The following is a 17,802-nucleotide window of genomic DNA, read 5'->3' on the forward strand; positions in this document are numbered from 1 at the left end:
AGCTTGTCGAAACGATCGGCACGGGGCGTCGAATATCCTCGTTTATTTCCTTTTTATTTCTGTTTATTTCTACAATATCCTTAAAGTGCCTACACATATTGAATATCAAGTCACGACGCGCGGCATTGCGCGGAATTACTTATACCTACGATTCTTTGTCCGCGAAGGAGAAGCTGGGAAGAGGAGATTATCCGGCTGTTCCATTAATTCGATCGTCGTCAAACTGAGCGTATGTCACACACGCACACGCACACACGCGTATATAATGTCAGGGTGGTAGATAAAAATTGACTATTTCTTTGTCTCTTCAAAGTCTCACGTTTAATATTTGTATAGGAATGAGAAATGAGACGCCTGCTATAATTTGAGTCCTTAATATCAATATTTAGTGGTTCCTGAACGCGACATTCAACTCGCCGTTTAATTAACAGGTGAAAATCATTTTGGTTATTTCTGAATTTTATAACTCAGTAGTGGAACAGTGTACACAAATGTCTGATACATATTTATGTGGGAAATTCAATGCTCTGCAAAAAAGGTCTGTTATGATTTTTTGATAACTCAACTATTTCAAAAGTTATTCAGAGTTCAAGTTTAAAATATGTGAAAATTCATTTTTTTTTTAGAGATTAACAGCGAAAATACTATATGCGTCACAAAATATAAAATCATGTCGTTTAATTAATTTTCAACCGTTTGCAAATTAATTTTTGCTGAAAAAAAGGGTGCCTTTAAAGTGGAACTACATATATTACGTATTATGACTTGTTATAATTATAAAATGAATTTGTTTAAGATTGGTTTTAAATTTTTCTCATCAATTCTTTGTTGAAAAACGATAGTTTTTAATACCGAGATGGAAGTGGACAAGCTTGCGGCTTGAAATCTACAGGCTAAAGAATCGTATTGTGACAGAGAATTAGTGAGAAAAATTTGAAACCAATCGAAAATTGGGTGTTCATGTTTTTGGGAGCAGTAAAAATCAGATTCGTGGTCCAAAAATCTTAGACACGGTTTTTCTGAGAAAGATGGCGAAAGATGGGTCGGTTCGGCAAGGAACGCCTCATACATACAATCTAGCTGCAAAGAATTTATTACACTCAGGGAGATTCCGTCTGCAGATTAGAAAGCAGGTTTATTGTTTTTTTTTTTTAATAATTCACGGATTTGCTTAATTCGAATATCAAAATTCTTCATCGAGGATGCCTGCTTGGCGCATATAATAATAACGAGATATGGATGGTGTGGGCATTACACGAATACACCTGCCTGCGCGAACGTCGAGTGGCGTTAAATTCTGTTAACGACAAATTGCTTTAATATGACGAGCCCCAGTTTTCAAAGTTAGAGCCTTGCGGATGGATGGGGGGGTGGGGGACGAGTGCGATCCAGCCAAGTTATTAACCGCATCCTTAATTAATAAAGATATTCAGTCATGCGATTAATTCGCCGGTTAGGCTTGTATTAAACTACACGCCTCCATTCGCGATATTAAAGGACTTCAAAGTGGTTCAATTCTACAGGCTGCTGCTAGATGGGAGTCACTTTTTTTTTCTTCCAAATTTATTAATAACAAAAACTAGATATTAGGTACAGTAGAAATAATTCCACTCGCTGATTTCACGTCGTCCTCGAGACTCGAATCCTCGTCGATATCTTCAGCAGGTCGTAATCGAGCAATTCGCGACGCAGCATGGCGCGTTTTGGTACGGAGCAATGAGCCCAAAGTCACACCTGCAGTATATAGTCTCGTTTGAGCATTCCTGAAACCGGTAATCACCGTCAGTTAAATAATGTTCGAAAGTTATTCGAACTCCGGTGTAAATTCTTCGACATATGATTGAAGAGTGTAAAAGAATTTTATGTAGTACATAGAAAAGTTTGTTACATGTGAGGAATCCTATGCAAACCCAACCCATGTCTGACCCTCAACATTTTTCATTCCATTCGCAATTTTTTCTGCAACTGTCCCAACTCTGAAACATTACCCGGAATTTTCGCAGACTCTTTATTCAATCGGTTAAGTATTTGTAAATATTGAGAGTGTTTTTGAAAAGGATTTTTTTTTAAATTCTCAAAAAATGTATTTTCTTTCCCAATTATTTCAAGATCGGGCTCATGATCGGTCGATTTCTATTTCTATGTTTTTTTTAGCACTGTCAATTTTTTCGATGAACTAAAACATTGTTTAAACGGTCTCAAAATTCTTAAAACTTCTATTTTTCACAATCAGTTAGAAAATTTCTAGACCGATATTATTCTGAAGTTGATGGAAAAAAGTTGGATGTGCCAAAAGAATAGACAAACAAAATCGCTCCATAATGAAACCTGTCTAGCAATGTTCCGATATTGAAATGATTGGAAAAGAAAATACGGTTTTTTAGAATTTCAAAAAAGGTCCTTTTCAAAATCACTCTCAATATTTATGAATAATTAAACGATTGAATAAAAAATGTGAAAAAATTCAGGGTACTGTTTCGGAGTTGGGACAATTGCAGAAAAATTTGGAACGAAATAAAAAATAGTGTGGGTCAGACGCTGGTTGGGTTCGCGTGGAATTCCTCGTATTCATACACGGACAGTTCGTACCCTGACATTTTCAGCAACGAAAATCTGCACATTTTCTTTTACCACTCGTTTGGCAAATTGAGGTTTGAAAATTCGAATTGGACAAAAATTACCGCCTCGCAAGCTCCTGGCATTATACCGCAAGGTGGTTCGCACGATGTACAGTTCACAGGATTCATTCCGGGCCCGCAATGACCTTCATCCTGGGCACCTACTGTGGGTGAGAATTTATGGATCAGCATTTGGTATAGAAATTTCACTGTATTTTGATCAGACACTCACTCGCGATAATCAGCAGAACCTGTGCAACTAAGACCGAGACTGTCGACGATGCTTTCATCTTGGTATCGATGTGGAAAGTAAGCGCTTTCTCGGCTGACGCGGATTAATATGGCTTCGTTGACGGCGGCTGCTCCTTTACAAATATATGGAAATAGTCAAGACAGTATCGGCGCCAAACCAACAAAACATGTTTATTGTGCCGACGTGTGCTTCTGGCTTTTTACTTCACCGATATGCAAAGATTGTGACATAACTTTAAGATAATACTACGGTTATTTTTTTCGCTTGCAAGGTGTACAGTTGCAAATGCAACTCGGTGACTGAAGCATATTTGTTATCGTTCGATGTTTATTCTCAAAATATTTCTGTGTTATTCTGAAATACCAATTAGGAATCGCATAAACATGTCTGATTAAATACTTTTATTCAAACAGATGATTATTCGATGCATCATTGATGAGTAAATGCAATTACAAGATAGATACAAATATTTTCGCGTCCTTGCAAACCGCATGAAAATAAGCTGAATCTATGTTTACATTGTTTCGTTCTCTTACTAACTGCAAACAAGACTGTCACTGATATTCCCGGGTTTTCACTCATCTTTCGTTTCTTTTCAAAGCACGTAAAATTTGACAAAGTATATTTGCTTGAATAAAAAATTATCGGCCTGTGTGTTTATCAAAACGTGGAATTGTTCAGCAAGTTACATTTTTACTTTTTCATACGAGATCAGACAATCGCTTTACAAGAATATTATTCAGAAATATACTGACGAGTATGAGATAATTTTAATAACTTTGGCCAACTCGACGTTTGTGTAGGAAGGGCTTGTTCATTGATTTATAGTTCGTAAATTAGTTCCAAGTTAACTTGGAGCTATTTTTAAATGTTTCATTGGTAGAAAATAAGTTCGAGTTTAATAAACAACGCTCTTTTCACGGGATCGTTGTGAAAAGGGAGGAGAGAAGGCATTCGGTAAAAGATGTTGTAGAAATTGCGACGTTTTGTGAATAATAAATAAAGTTATTTACGAATTTCATATAGTTGGTATCATCAAGTCAACTGGAAAAGTTTATTTGAATTCATTATTCAATTTAAGTCGTTTCACCTCTGTCGTCAAAGTTCATCAGAGAAATTCTGGCAACTTTAGTTCATCTAAAAGGTTACGTCTTCCAGAGAACTAAAGACCAGGATTTAACCAGCTGGAGATTTCAGAAATCGACAGAACTAAAAAGGAAACATCTTAAACAAATCACCAATTTATCTTACGATAAATTAACAAGACTTCTCGCAACGAACCAAATAAATAAATAACCGTAATAAAATAAATTGGAAGATAAAAATTCGGGATACAACACCTTCCATCGTTCTCCTCTCTCATGAATGACGAATATCGTGGTATAACAATACAGCGAAAGCGATTTTATTAAAAAGTACAATACATTATTTCAGCTGTAAATCCATGTATCAGGAACACACGATACATACTTCGTGAGCGTTAGGAAGGACACTCGCTCTCCGAGATGCAAGTAACGTTACTTTGACTGACTTGGTAGTATCCAACATCGCACTTGCAAGCGACGTATTGGTCAGAGCAAACCTTTGAACAAAAATAAATGCAAGTGTTGAACGTATACTCTTGTCAAGTCAACGAAATCTTTATTTATAACGACAATTATACCTCTGCGCAAGGCCTCACCCGTCCGCTACAAAGCTCGTTGCACGTCGTACAATTGGAAAGGCTAGAGTTAGGTCCGCAACTAACAGCAGCCTCGGTATTTTTCGTCACTGCGAATCAAACTTGAATTACGTACTTGAATCGATAACGGTTTTGAGTTCCATTCGTCCGAGGTATCGTAAGTGTTTAACATTTGGTAAAAGAATCAAATGAATGGAAAACTTACACAAGAGTATTAGGAACAAACCCGTGACTGCAGACACCAGCAAGGCTAATGTAGCCATCTTGACTTGGGGACGATTTTAATGTCACTGTGTTTTACCGGTTCTAGCGCACTACTTATATGCTTCTTTCAAACGCTGGTCGTAGAATGTCAACATATTATTATTTTGCTAACACGATAACGTCGAACGCGCAACTTTCAGGGACACTTTCGTGAGAGTGGGGATTCATAAATGTTCGTTATAAAATTCAGGGGTAAAAATTTGTGGATTCGATTGTTGGTCATCAATTTTCTGCAACTGTGCCATGAGTTACAGATGTTGCCATGGATTAAATCATGTTACAAGCAGCATGTTTACCAACACTCCAATATTTAGAGAGATTGACCCATTGATTCGCCGCTGAGGCATGAGACTTATATCAAAGGACTTCAAAGCAGTTCAAATTGTTATATTTTTCTAGTGCATGTTTATGGTTCTCAAAAGCTATATCCCAGTTATCAGAATAACGTAGTTAATCCTAAGTAGTTTTTACATGCTAATTAAGTTCCGAAACACCATCAATATCTTCAGCATGTCGCAGTAGAGCAATTATCTCTCGGTACGCAGCAGCTTGCGTTTTCGTAGGGAAGAACATACCCAGAGTCACACTGGCAGTATATATCCTGGCTGCCGCAGGACTGAAACCCAAAATCACGATCATCACAATGATGTGTAAAAAGAAACTCATAATCTTGCACACGCTCTTTAAGATGCATTAAGAGCGTTGGGTGCGATCGTTAGTTAATGAAATGTATGCTAAGAAGTGTGTTTTTGCCTGTAATAAAGAAACGGATGATCCATTTTCTGAAATTTCTATAAAAACAAAAAGAGTAAAAAAAATCATTTTCACATCGCTTATTCGACCAACCAATCGTTGAAAATGTAAGTTGATGAAAACTTACGCCTCTGCAATCTCCGCCAAATCCACCACATACTACATTACAAGGTGTACAGTTCCTGGCGTACATTCCGGACCCGCACTCAGATTGACTCTGGGCCCCAACTGCAGATGGTAATTTACAAACAGGCATTCCGTAATAATTGCACCACAAGTGATCGAACGATCATGATTCTATTATCAACGAGATTTTCCTGGATTTAGATCAGATACTCACGGACAAAAATTGTCAGAACACCCGCAATTAGGACCAAGAATGCTGACACTGGTTTCATCCTGATATCGATGCGTGAAATGAGCAGTTCCTGAGCTAACGCCGTTTATAGACAGCTCCGTTGGTGTCGACAGTCTCTTTTATAAAGAACAGTACTGTCATTGTTGAAACTACAGTGACGTCAGTCGCATAAAAATATTTATTTCGCCGACACGTATTCACGATTACTTGACTTTATGCACATGCACCGAGTGTCATAAAGTCTACACATAATATCACAGCCATTTTTTCCAATGATGGATAATTGCGTGCGCGTCTTAGTTTTCGAAATCTCTTAACCTCCACTGAGTATTATTTTTTACGACACTGTCCAGTGTCGTGAGTGTTTGGCATATATTGCACCAGCCCCTTATGCTATAAGCACGTTTTTACGACTAAAAAGATAAGATACGATCGTGAAATACGACGAGTTTCTAGCAAATCTAACAGTGAATTTTACTTCTATCTTGCAGACTTGATTGCACATCTCACAGGACGAATTCCATCAGGCTTATATGGAAAAAGACATGACTCGAAGATTTCGTATTTGAAATTGCAAACTGAATCGGTGATCATCCAAAGTCCGTAGCAGCAAAGTAAGTAATAATTTGCAACTTAAATTTCCGAGATTGTTATCCACGTTGAAATTTCTCACTTTGTTATTTCACCCATGCGATTTAATAATTCCGTTGTCATCGATGACTATTATTCAATTTGAAAATCGTGAGTAAATCCAATTACTCTACGGACATAAATATCTTAGCTTTATAGTATTGTGATTTGTACGAAAATAACCGAAACATATGTTTATTCACATAGTTTTCGTTCTCCACCTTATTTAGTAACTTCAGGAAAGCGTTGCCCAGTGTCACTTTTATTCGAGGATTCTTGTTCATATCGTGTTATTTCTAAAAACACAATATCACTTATTGGCTGACCTATAGGCACCTATTTTAATGGTCAACCTTTACATTCTCGTCAACGTGGACAGTAGTCGATTGAACGTAACCATAAGAAGTGTTATTCACTCTGGTTAAATAGGTTTTCAACGTATTATTCCGAGTGATGCGGTAGTGATAAGAACACCCTATATTTTCGCAAATTGCACTTTTATCTCATCACACAAGGTCAGATTATCGCATCAACATCCATATAACAGTACAAAACACATCGGTCAGCATAACATAATTTTAATAAACGCAATCAGCGGCTTATATAAACCGAATAGTTGCATGCAAAAAAATTCTTGTAGATTTGAACATAGACATCGCTTCCGCTGAATTCGTAATTCATTTTACATCATGGAAGTCTACTGCATGCATGGTCGATTATCGTGCTCAATCGCACTTTGCCGGCTTCTTCACGCAATCACCTTTGCTGTTTCGGCAGAATCCAGAATCACAGCTACAGTAAATGGGCTTTGCGGAGCATAACTGTAAGAAAAAACAAAAAAATTTTCATGATTTTCATGAAAAAAACTTGAACCCGGATAGAGGGGATATGTTTCGAACCAATCGTAGAATACCAATTTCAGTAACACTTACCAACGGACAAGCCATCTTAATTTCATCGCAACTCTCATTGCACGGTGAGCAGTTTGATGGCGTCGAATGAGGTCCACATAATGACGCACATGCTTTGGCATCCGCAGGTTTTACAACTGCAGATTGAACAAGAATTGAAAAAATTGTATTCCAATTTTTGGAATGACTTATGCTCCCGAGATATTCAGAACGGTACGAAGTGGTATTGCTGATAATTGTGAGATTGAATTTTCGATGTTAGCACGCAGGTGACTTACCGGTGGCTATCAGAAAGATCCCCGCGATGAAAGGAATAAGGAACGTTGATGCCATCATCTCGACTTCGATTCGCTTCGGTTTTGACAACTTTTCGACTTCTGTGAAGTTTACATACATTTTTGGATGAAAAGAGAACACTTGACACTCTGAATCAACAGGCTTTACCGACAAACGAACATATTTTTGTCATGCCGCGTTTGTCTTTACTGGACTTGTACACCTATCGAGGTAGTTTCGGACAATTGAAAGACTGTTTATATGATCGTCTACCACGATCTACCGTCAACAATGCGTTGGCGGTAATAATATTTTCCTACAAAGTATGATACGTTATATATTTTAGGTACAAGGGTACATCGGGCACATTGAATTCTGGTTCCTCAGTGTTGTGGAGAACCCTCACTTCTCGGGTCGAAAGTATCGTTGAAGCTTTGGCTGACTTGGTAGTATCCGGAATCGCACTTACTTGATTTTGTATTTCATCTGACAAGGAAGGTGACTATAAAAACCTGTAAAAAGTGCAGATTCTATCAACGCCAACGTAATCATCTTGACTTTGACGGTCTGTTATTGTCTCTGTAGTTTCCTTTTCCAGTGCAGTACTTATATGCCTCTGTTAAGCCCCCCATAAAATGACCATCGTTGAAATATTATTTCTGGAAACATTATAGCGTCGAACAAGCAACTTTCAAAGAAAAATCGAAAGTAGCGGGAGCCGCAAATGTTTCTTCATTTAAATTTGATATTGAATGACTAGATTGATCGTTGGTTCTTTTTTATTCATCGATACAATTTGTCATAATTTTAACGCGGTACATATTTTGGACGTAAAAATTTCTCGATTATATTCTCTGTACAACAATTTCCGTCGACTATTTCGCAAGTCAACATGCCGAAGGATTAACGCAGTAGCCATTAGAATTATAAACCGTACCGGTAGGGCAGAAACAACCTACTCTGCATACCTGAAAATAAGGAAAATTACAATCAGCCATTTTGTATAATCGATCGCAAAGTGAAATATTCGTACCATAACAATTTCACTCTTACTAACCTGGGAACAAATAGGGTTTGGGTTGAGGCAGGTAGCGTTGCACGTACCGCAAGTTTTGCATTCGGCGCCATACTTGGCGCACGGTTCGCTGCATTGTGCATCTGAAAAGTTTGTTATCAATTATCAATTTCTCCTTCAACAATAATCAATTGTGTAAAAACAGTCTCGTTACAATTGATAGATGTTTATAATATTTTTCGAAAGCACGACGCACCGTTTCGACCTCGACATCGAACGAAAATTTATGCAAACTTGGATAAAAACTTTGCAAAACAACGAGGAGCATGAGCAGTTCGCGATTCCGGTATCAAAAAAGGTTGAAATTCGCTGCCACTAGTGCCGAGGGATAAGAAGTAACAGGTGAAACGATATCTTACCCGCCAATACGAACGTCGTCAACGCGACTAAGAAGAACACCGCAAACTTGAACATGTTGCTTAGTGCCCCGAACTAGACGGACATTACACACGAATGCTGCACCAGGCACGATCATTTATATACGTTTCCATATCGGTATTTTCTCTGGTAAAATGGCCAGCCGTTGATCACGTGACACCAGCTGTGTCAACGCTTGATTGTTTAAATGTCCCACAAAAGTTACCATACTGAAAGACGTGTTCGTGAAGATCGCGACTCTAGTCGCGCATATTTTTACTGTATACATGCATTGCACGCAACGATGTGACTCATCCATATTGAAAATTGTATGGCTGGCGATATTTTTATTTTGAATTATAACAAGAGAGAAACGAAACATCAGGTAAAACATATCGATTTGTTTTGTTTTTCCCCCATTCGTGGTTTCCTATTCACCCTAACGATTTCTTCGGTTTGTTTAACCGACATTGAGGAAAATCGAGATTTGTCAGTAGCGTATTGTTGCATTTTATTTTCATTTATGTTAATTTGTTTCTTAATTACTTGCTTTTTTGAGGCCAGATGAATTTCTTGCGATTATAATACTTGTGTTATATGTATATATATGTAACATGTAGCAGTTGTAATCGGAATATCACCGATTTGGTATTTTAATCAATACGATTGAAGTAGAGTAAATTGGTAAATCTTTCACGGTGGATCATCAATTTTCGAGTTCACTATTTTTTCTGCCGTGGGTTTTCAACATTCCGTGATCGGAATGCATTCGCCCTCGTTATTCCGTACGTAATTCTGAGGACAGTAACAACCTATTCGACATTCCTGAAAATTGGAACAATATCATGCGCAGGATGTTTTTAGCTCGAAGATTCGAAGGAACAATTTATCGTTTCGTGGCAAAATTCACGAACCATTGTACAAACTGTATCGAGAGTGTCGCAGGTTCTTTCACACGTTCCGCACATCGTGAACACGGCGCCATTTTTACATCCCGACCCTTGCGCGTCTGGAAATATTATCATTCGATTAATAAAATAACAATGACTGTCTTTACGATGTTTAATTTTAGCAATAATTATTGCAGGCCGCAAACAGTTGGTAAAAATTGGAGTGAGGCGGTTTTTACTTGAAAAATTATGAATCGTAATCGAATATCTATTCGCTTACCCGAAAATGTGAACGTCAGTGAAACTAGTAAAAGCACCGTAGCTTTCAACTTCAGCATGTTTACCTTCCAGGGTTTTTCAAACTCTGCTTAACGTCTGATGACAATTTTTATTTACATACCTGCATCGAGTTTTTATACTTCTCGTATCTTATACGGCAAGGCTGAAATACATATATTTGCCAAATTGCATATCCGACATCAACATTTGAATTTCTGTCTTTATTACGCGTACGCACGATAACAGTTTTACCGTATAATTATCCCGCCGACGTATCTTTATGCAATTATATACAGTTTCACGATTGCGTTCACGGTGGAAAAAATTGGTATTCAACAATCCATACTTTGAAAATTACTCGCAATTGCAGAACTTTAACCACTCTTACTCCGTTCAGACATAATTCGGAGTTGGTCAAAGCCTCGATAAAATTTGACGAAAATCCATCGAGGAAATTTCCCACGGTCCTTAAACGAGCGGAGGGAAATTTCGGGACGGCCGACCATCGGACAAAATATCATGTCGGCTCGTTGAACAGGAAGAGATGTTTAGCCCCGAGTTTCCGGACGATACTGAAGGCAATAATGGAATTATGAGCATTAATTGAAGACGACCATACGAAGCCAGGCAATTATCCCGTGAAATCCTAGGAAATTCCTCTCTCTCTCTCTCTCTCTCTCTCTCTCTCTCTCTCTCTCTCACTCTCTCCTAGGGGTGAAGAGACAAAGTCCGAGACAAAGTGCGGAATGGAAGGAGGAGGAGAGTCGCGTCCACTTTGTCAGCGTAAGCCCTTGTGATCAATTCGGACTGCTTCCGAATCCGCGTTTGCTTTTAGCCTAAATGCTATTTGGTCCGCTTGCGAGAATCAGTATTTTTCTTTCGGGTTTCCTCAGACGCGGCGCCTCCCCTCCCCTGTTTTCTCCAAATTGAGTTTCCCGCGGTCAAACGCAATATATTATTGGTCACTTAGCGAAACCGGGACCAAGTTTCCACCCACCTTTATTCCCCCTCCCGAAGCTTTCCATTCACCCGGAATTAACTAAAACGGTGTAACTAATACATATAAGCGCGACCAAATTAACTTATCAATTAAGTTTCGTCCGCGGAAACGACGTATCCTCTCGATGCGATTATTCCCTCCTTAGAAACTGGATTCCATACTTTGCGCGCTTAGCTGCATAAATATTAAACACCCGTACGAACCGCGAAATGAATATTCCATTTGCAATTACAACGCGCGTCGCATTTCACTTGAAATACATGTATCATTTTTCACTCACTTAATTTTTTGCATATCAAAATATTACGTAGAAATATAACAAGATTGTTTTATCATTTCTTTCTTTCTTTCGTATTTTGCAATCATTCCCGCACTTTTCACCTGTAATAATCATTTCTTCTTACACTGATCGTTAAAGTGGTCGAAAATAAAGGTGGTAATTCTTATATACCGATTTTGCAATTCGCGCCAATAGACACGTCGAGTTTTTTTTTTCTCTTTTGGCCTAAAGTCATGTCCGCACACGCGTCATTGATACACCGAAGTCGTAATTGTCTCCGTGTTCTATCCCTCGGGCTGGTAATTTGATTCAAAATACGAACCCCCTGATAGAGGCTAACGATCGTTTAATCTAATATTAGCTTGATTACAATTTTCAGGTCAGCGGGTTAATCGGAATTGGCAATGGGGATCTAACTCCGTTACTGACCCCTTTAAATTCCTTCAGAAACTCTTATACCGCCTCTGAAGAGAAACGGGAACGACTTTGGTTTCATTTTCGGATTGTTGAAAATTTTCAGCAACTACCGCGAATCGATTGTGGGAATAAAAATGTTAAATAGAAGTCAGCGCGCTTGAATCAGGGTTTTTTGTGCCAGTAAAATGAGGAATGACTTTTACTCGTTTTTTTTTTTTTGTTTCGCTAAAATTAAGATCGGAGTCTATTTCTGAATTGCTAAATCTCGTCTCAGAATTTCGTGCACAACGTAACGTTGGATGACTCCGTGTAAGCAACGTGGAAGTTTCCATCTAGGCGTAAGTGACTGGGGTTATAAATAATTTTTAAAAACACGTCGTCTGATCTCGGACTACACGTCACGGACAATAGTTGAAGTATACGACGAAAAAGATCCTTGACGAAAATTTCGCTGAAAATTACACGTGCGGTAGATATATCCTCGAGGGTTCGTATACATATACATATGTATAACAGTAGCTAAGCAGTATACGACGCTGCAAATCGTGCACAATGGGAAACGTCATCCCCGTGGCATTTGCTGTACCTACGAAGTAAAAATAAAGCTTTACAATAATACAACGGAGGGGGGGGGGGGGGGCGGAAAGGCGGGATATATAGAGAAATGCGGAGGCTTAATTACTCGGAAAACTCGGCATGCAATCTCGACGTTCCCCATTGTCTCGCCTCCTATTCATCGGCGGGATCCTCTCCCTCAGGAGGTATCCTTCCTCCCTTTCTCTTCTCCCTCACCCGCCCCGAGCCATCCGGCAGCGTCGTCAGTCGGTGACAGCGGAAAACTCAATTGGCGAAGAGAGAGAGAGAGAGAGAGAGAGAGACAGAGGGAGGTGAAGGGGGGGGGGGGGGGTGGCATCGTATTCGTCCGAATTTCCTCCCCGAGTTTCTCCACGCAGCCCCGGTTTTGTCGACGAGGACGAGCCCGAAACTCGGCGATCAGGAAGCTGGCCCACTGACCCGATCCTTCGTCCAATCAGCGTTCGTGCCGACGGTGAAAATGGGGAAAACCGAGCCTTCCCTCCGCTCATGGGGAAACTTATTTCCCACCAAATTAACCCGCGGACGCTGAACGCCGTAGACGAAATTGCCTATTAGCGACTTTTAACGCGATAGTTCGAACAGAAGTTCGGATCGTTAAGCTTCGCGGACTCGGACGCTAAATTCTTTCCCTTTGTGTCCCTCTGCTTCGACCAAGGTTTCTTAGCACGTTCGCAGTTTTTGCTTGTTTCTCTTTTTATAGGGTCGAAATTATAGAGTTTTTTTTTTTTTCTCGTGATTCAATGTTCGCGACGGAAGCTTTTATGTTTATTTCAAATGAAACGGAATCGATCGTTTGAGCGAGACTTGATATGTAAAACTGGAATTGAATACGTTCCGAAACAATAAATTCAAAGAAAGAAAGTTCAGTTCTACGTAACTTCAGAAGAATCGGATTATTGTTCTCATTTATTTATTATACTTTTTTTTTTTTTTTTGCTCTGCTTTAGTCCCAAATTCGTATCGTTGGTCAGGTTTTAGATGAAATTCGTTGCTTAAAAATTTTCCATTTGTATAAATTCGTTTCGCGGACTAACTCTCAGCAGTGTTTTTTTCTAAACATCTTTATAACTGCAGAAACAATTTGTTTCTCTGTAATTCGGAAGTGTGTATACAGGACGGGATTGGAGTTTTCGATCAATTTACTACACGAACTACCTAAACGCTGCTGCAATTTCGGAGGAAAGTCAGTTTTCGCCGTCAGGGATAGCTCGTTATCCATCTATTAACGAGCCCATTATATTATCTGGAAAACTTTAATCAATTCGTAATTACTACTGTGTCTCGTCTCGTCTCGTCGCCTTCGAATAATTCCACATCGACGGGGGGCGAGGCGATAAGATTGCCGGGCGGAGCCCGAATCGCAAAGACAATTCGCAACAGTTAAGCCGGAAAATCATCAGCCGATGATGACACTGGTCTATGAATTCGCCGGCTAAATTTTTGCAAAAATTAATACAACGAGCCCCCGTCGCCTGGCTGGTTATGAATGAATCGTTACGTGCAGTGGAATAATTCCGTTTTGCTAGCGGGGTGTGAGTGTCGCGGAAGTCGAGAGGATTTAAGGGTTAGAAACTTAAATACGGAAGGATTTGACAGGTTGACTCGATTCTTCCCTGTGGCAATCTGATCCGTATTTATTCATCTGTTTGTTTTCCCCTGATGATTATTCCGCGTCGATTTTACTCGTGGTAAAATTTTCCCCCTCTTCATGCCGCGGAACAACGAATACGGGAGGAAGAAGAAGGGGATGAAGAGACGGAACGAGAGGCGGATGCGCCTAGCTTCGAGTCAATCACCGAGATAATAAGAGACTTTGTCTCAGCTGCGGAATGTCGTTTGGATGAAGTTCGGATTTTCGAGGGGAAGTCGCAGAGTTTCTAATTATTCTACAAACTGCTGGTGTAGAAGAGTTATTTTCACCTTCGTGGGAGGACATTAGGGTGGTCTTTATTTGGGGGTTGGAAAAATTTTCATTGGGACGACACCCGGATCTGTATCAAAATGTTTTTTAAAAAAATCTGTGTAAAGTTTTGTGCTTCGAACAATAAGCTCTGTAAGTTTTTGATGTAAAATACATGTAGTTTTTATAATCTGTTATTTCGTTTTGTATCGTTTTGGCATAAATTAAGGGACCGATTTGAACCTTGGCAGAATTGTTGCTATATATATATATCAGGGAAAAATAGTTATAAAATTTGGAAATTATCAGGGTTTGTTCCTATCATTACAAGCAACAATTCGCTCTCTACATATATGTAGAGAGATATATTATGAAATTATGATAAAATTTTGAAATTTTCTGGGTTTGTTTCTATCATTATAAGCAGCAGCACTGCCAACTTTCAAAATGGTCCCTTAATTTATACCAAAGTCGTACGATACAAAATAACTGCGGTTATAAAAACTACATGTATTTTACATTTAAAACTTTCGGAGCTTAGGGACACGTGTTCCAGTTGACTCAGATGCTTCAAACTTTTCACAGATTTATTTTTAATGATTTAGGACAGATCTGGGGCATGTCTCAACGAAAATTTTTCCGAATCCCAAATAAGAACCGTCCTAGAGGAGACGGACTCGCTGAAACATCGACGATGACAGAGAAAAGAAAAATTCGTCTTTCCAGTTTTATCGAGCCGAGTGCAGTTCGCTTTCCGAACTGAAGTCTGTATCGGATGCCGGCTTTGAGCAATCGTCGGAACCGACGCTTACCGCAAATCGCAAGTCTCCAGACTGCTGACTTTAGTCTGGGCGGTAGCTGCAGGTAGTCCGGAATCGCCATCGTAAACGAGTCCGTCGGGTCCGGCGTTTAGGTAATTCCCGAGCGACGAGATGCGGCTAAACAATTGGTAAGTCAAACAGCTTGACTCGAAAAAGGAAGGGAGAGAGAGAGAGAGAGGACTGATCAAATATTTGAGGGAGGTAATGCAATCCGTTGGAGAACCAAGAGCTTGGACGGAATTTACGGGGCCGTAGATATACCAGGTCTACTTACCCTGCTTCATCGGAATACCGAATGTTTGCCAAATTTCTTTCGCGAGCGTGGAACAGCTTTTTCTTTGGAAATTATTTGCAACGTGGATCGTCTTTGATTTGCACATGAAAATGTGTTATTTATTTTGAGAATAATCGTTACATTGGCCCTTTGACCGTAGTTAGTACAACATTTTATATTATATACTTATTGTAGGATTTGTTGGTAGGTATGATGTCTCGGATTTTCATCCTGATTCAGAAGTTGATTCTGTTTCGGATGCCGACTCCAATTTTGCCGCTGATTCATATACGGATTCTGATTTCACTGTTTATATTAATTTCAACTCTGATTCAGCATTTGATTCTAATTCGGATTTTGAATCGTCGATTGATTTTGATGGTTCTGTCGTTTCTGATTTCGAATCTGATCCATCATTTGATTCTGATTTTCCTTTTGATTCTAATTTTGATTTTGAATCGTCAATTGATTTTGATGGTTCGGTTGTTCCTGATTTCGAATCTGATCCATCATTTGATTTTGACGGTTCGGTTGTTTCTGATTTCGAATCTGATCCGTCAATTGAGTTTACTTTTGATTCTAATGTTGATTTTGCATCGTCGATTGAGTTTACTTTTGATTCTAATGTTGATTTTGCATCATCGATTGAGTTTACTTTTGATTCTAATGTTGATTTTGCATCGTCAATTGAGTTTACTTTTGATTCTAATGTTGATTTTGCATCGTCAATTGAGTTTACTTTTGATTCTAATGTTGATTTTGCATCGTCAATTGAATTTACTTTTGATTCTAATGTTGATTTTGTATCGTCAATTGATTTTGACGGTCCGGTTGTGTCTGATTTCGATTCTGATCCATCATTTGATTTTACTTTTGATTCTAATGTTGATTTTGCATTGTCAATTGATTTTGACGGTCCGGTTGTGTCTGATTTTGAATTCGTTCCACTATTTGATTCTGATTTTCCTTTTGATCCTGATTTCGATTCTGAATCACAATTGGATTCTGATTTGTCTTTTGATCCTTCTGATCCAGCATTTGATTCTGATTTGTCTTTTGATCCTGATTTCGTTTCTGGTCCTGCGGTTGATTCTGAATTTGATTCTGATTCCGATTCTGATTTACCGGTTGATTCTGGTCCTGATTTGGATTCCGATTCCGATTCCGTTTCAGATTCTGATTCTGTTTTCGATTCTGGTCCTGCGGTTGATTCTGAATTTGATTCTGATTCCGATTCTGATTTAGCGGTTGATTCTGGTCCTGAATTGGATTCCGACTCCGATTTTGTTTCAGATTCTGATTCTGTTTTCGATTCTGGTCCCGCGGTTGATTCTGAATTTGATTCTGATTCTGATTGTGACTGTGATTCTGACGCAGCATTCCCACACGTAGGACAAGAGCTTTTCGAAACGCAGTAAGTGCTGTTTTCGTACGGGAGGTAGTATCCAGATTCGCATATGCAGAAGCTTCCCCCTTCTACGCAATACTATAAAAATCATGAAAGAAATGATTGTTGTAAAAATTACACCATCAAAATATCGTAACCCACTATCAACATTATCTGTGTCATCGAGCAACGTAATTTAGTTTCTTGGAAATTTAGTCCATTACGAGAAAAAGATAATCAAACACAATGAAACTCACATCCGGACACGCTCTGGTTTCAACGTTACAGATCGGACTACATGGTGCGCAATTAGTAGTCGTCATATGAGCTCCACATTTGGTTTCAGTAGCGGAGCACGAAGCTGAAAAATAGTTAATTAAAAATGAGAATTTTTATCACCGTTAATCTGCGGTAAAGCTGTAGGTGGACACAAGCATATAATGTAAATTCATTCACTTTAAAATAAAAAGTTCTCCGAAAAAATAAAGCAATCCTGGAGAAAATAATTTCTACGATTTTCTAGGAAATTTTTATGGAATTTGGGACATCTACAATTTTGTACGATAAATTGTAAATATGCATAGTTTCTCATAAAGACTTGCGAATTTTCATGAAAAGTTGTATTTTTTGAGTAAAAATTTTTTACGAAATAATACGAAATGTTAAAATTTGCCTAAAATTTCGTAGTAGTAAAAATTTTCGTGGGGAAAATTTGTATTTTTAAAAAAATAATATTGGTTGATGCAGCAATACATACAAGTTTGAATCTACCTTCATGTTC

At 38.8% G+C, this 17,802-nt stretch overlaps 2 protein-coding genes across 3 annotated transcripts; both read right to left on the reverse strand.

Annotated features, from left to right (window-relative positions):
• Positions 1-315: 315 nt before the first annotated feature.
• Positions 316-9,917, reverse strand: LOC124180908 (serine protease inhibitor 2-like). Of its 2 annotated transcripts, XR_006870332.1 has the most exons (12): positions 9,179-9,917; positions 8,802-8,902; positions 7,747-8,712; positions 7,490-7,605; positions 6,779-7,378; positions 5,910-6,043; positions 5,697-5,797; positions 4,758-5,432; positions 4,535-4,641; positions 2,851-4,453; positions 2,682-2,782; positions 316-1,763 (listed from the first exon to the last, which is right to left on the reverse strand). XR_006870332.1 is itself a non-coding variant. In XM_046566824.1 (3 exons), the coding sequence occupies exons 1-3, from the start codon at positions 4,813-4,815 to the stop codon at positions 4,352-4,354; spliced, it is 267 nt and encodes an 88-aa protein (XP_046422780.1). In that variant the 5' UTR covers positions 4,816-4,912; the 3' UTR covers positions 4,255-4,351. The 2 variants fall into 2 exon arrangements, 1 of the variants encoding a protein (XP_046422780.1); XM_046566824.1 differs by lacking the exons at positions 316-1,763; positions 2,682-2,782; positions 5,697-5,797; ... (4 more) ...; positions 8,802-8,902; positions 9,179-9,917 and having other exon boundaries at positions 4,255-4,453; positions 4,758-4,912.
• A 5,899-nt stretch (positions 9,918-15,816) lies between these two features.
• Positions 15,817-17,354, reverse strand: LOC124180907 (clumping factor A-like). The gene is made up of 2 exons (XM_046566823.1): positions 17,279-17,354; positions 15,817-17,120 (listed from the first exon to the last, which is right to left on the reverse strand). Exons 1-2 carry the CDS (start codon positions 17,342-17,344, stop codon positions 15,945-15,947), a joined length of 1,242 nt encoding a protein of 413 aa, XP_046422779.1. The 5' UTR covers positions 17,345-17,354; the 3' UTR covers positions 15,817-15,944.
• Between the last annotated feature and the right edge of the window lie 448 nt (positions 17,355-17,802).

Source organism: Neodiprion fabricii, chromosome 4 (genome assembly GCF_021155785.1).
Source record: "Neodiprion fabricii isolate iyNeoFabr1 chromosome 4, iyNeoFabr1.1, whole genome shotgun sequence".
Classification (NCBI taxonomy): Eukaryota; Metazoa; Arthropoda; class Insecta; order Hymenoptera; family Diprionidae; genus Neodiprion; species Neodiprion fabricii.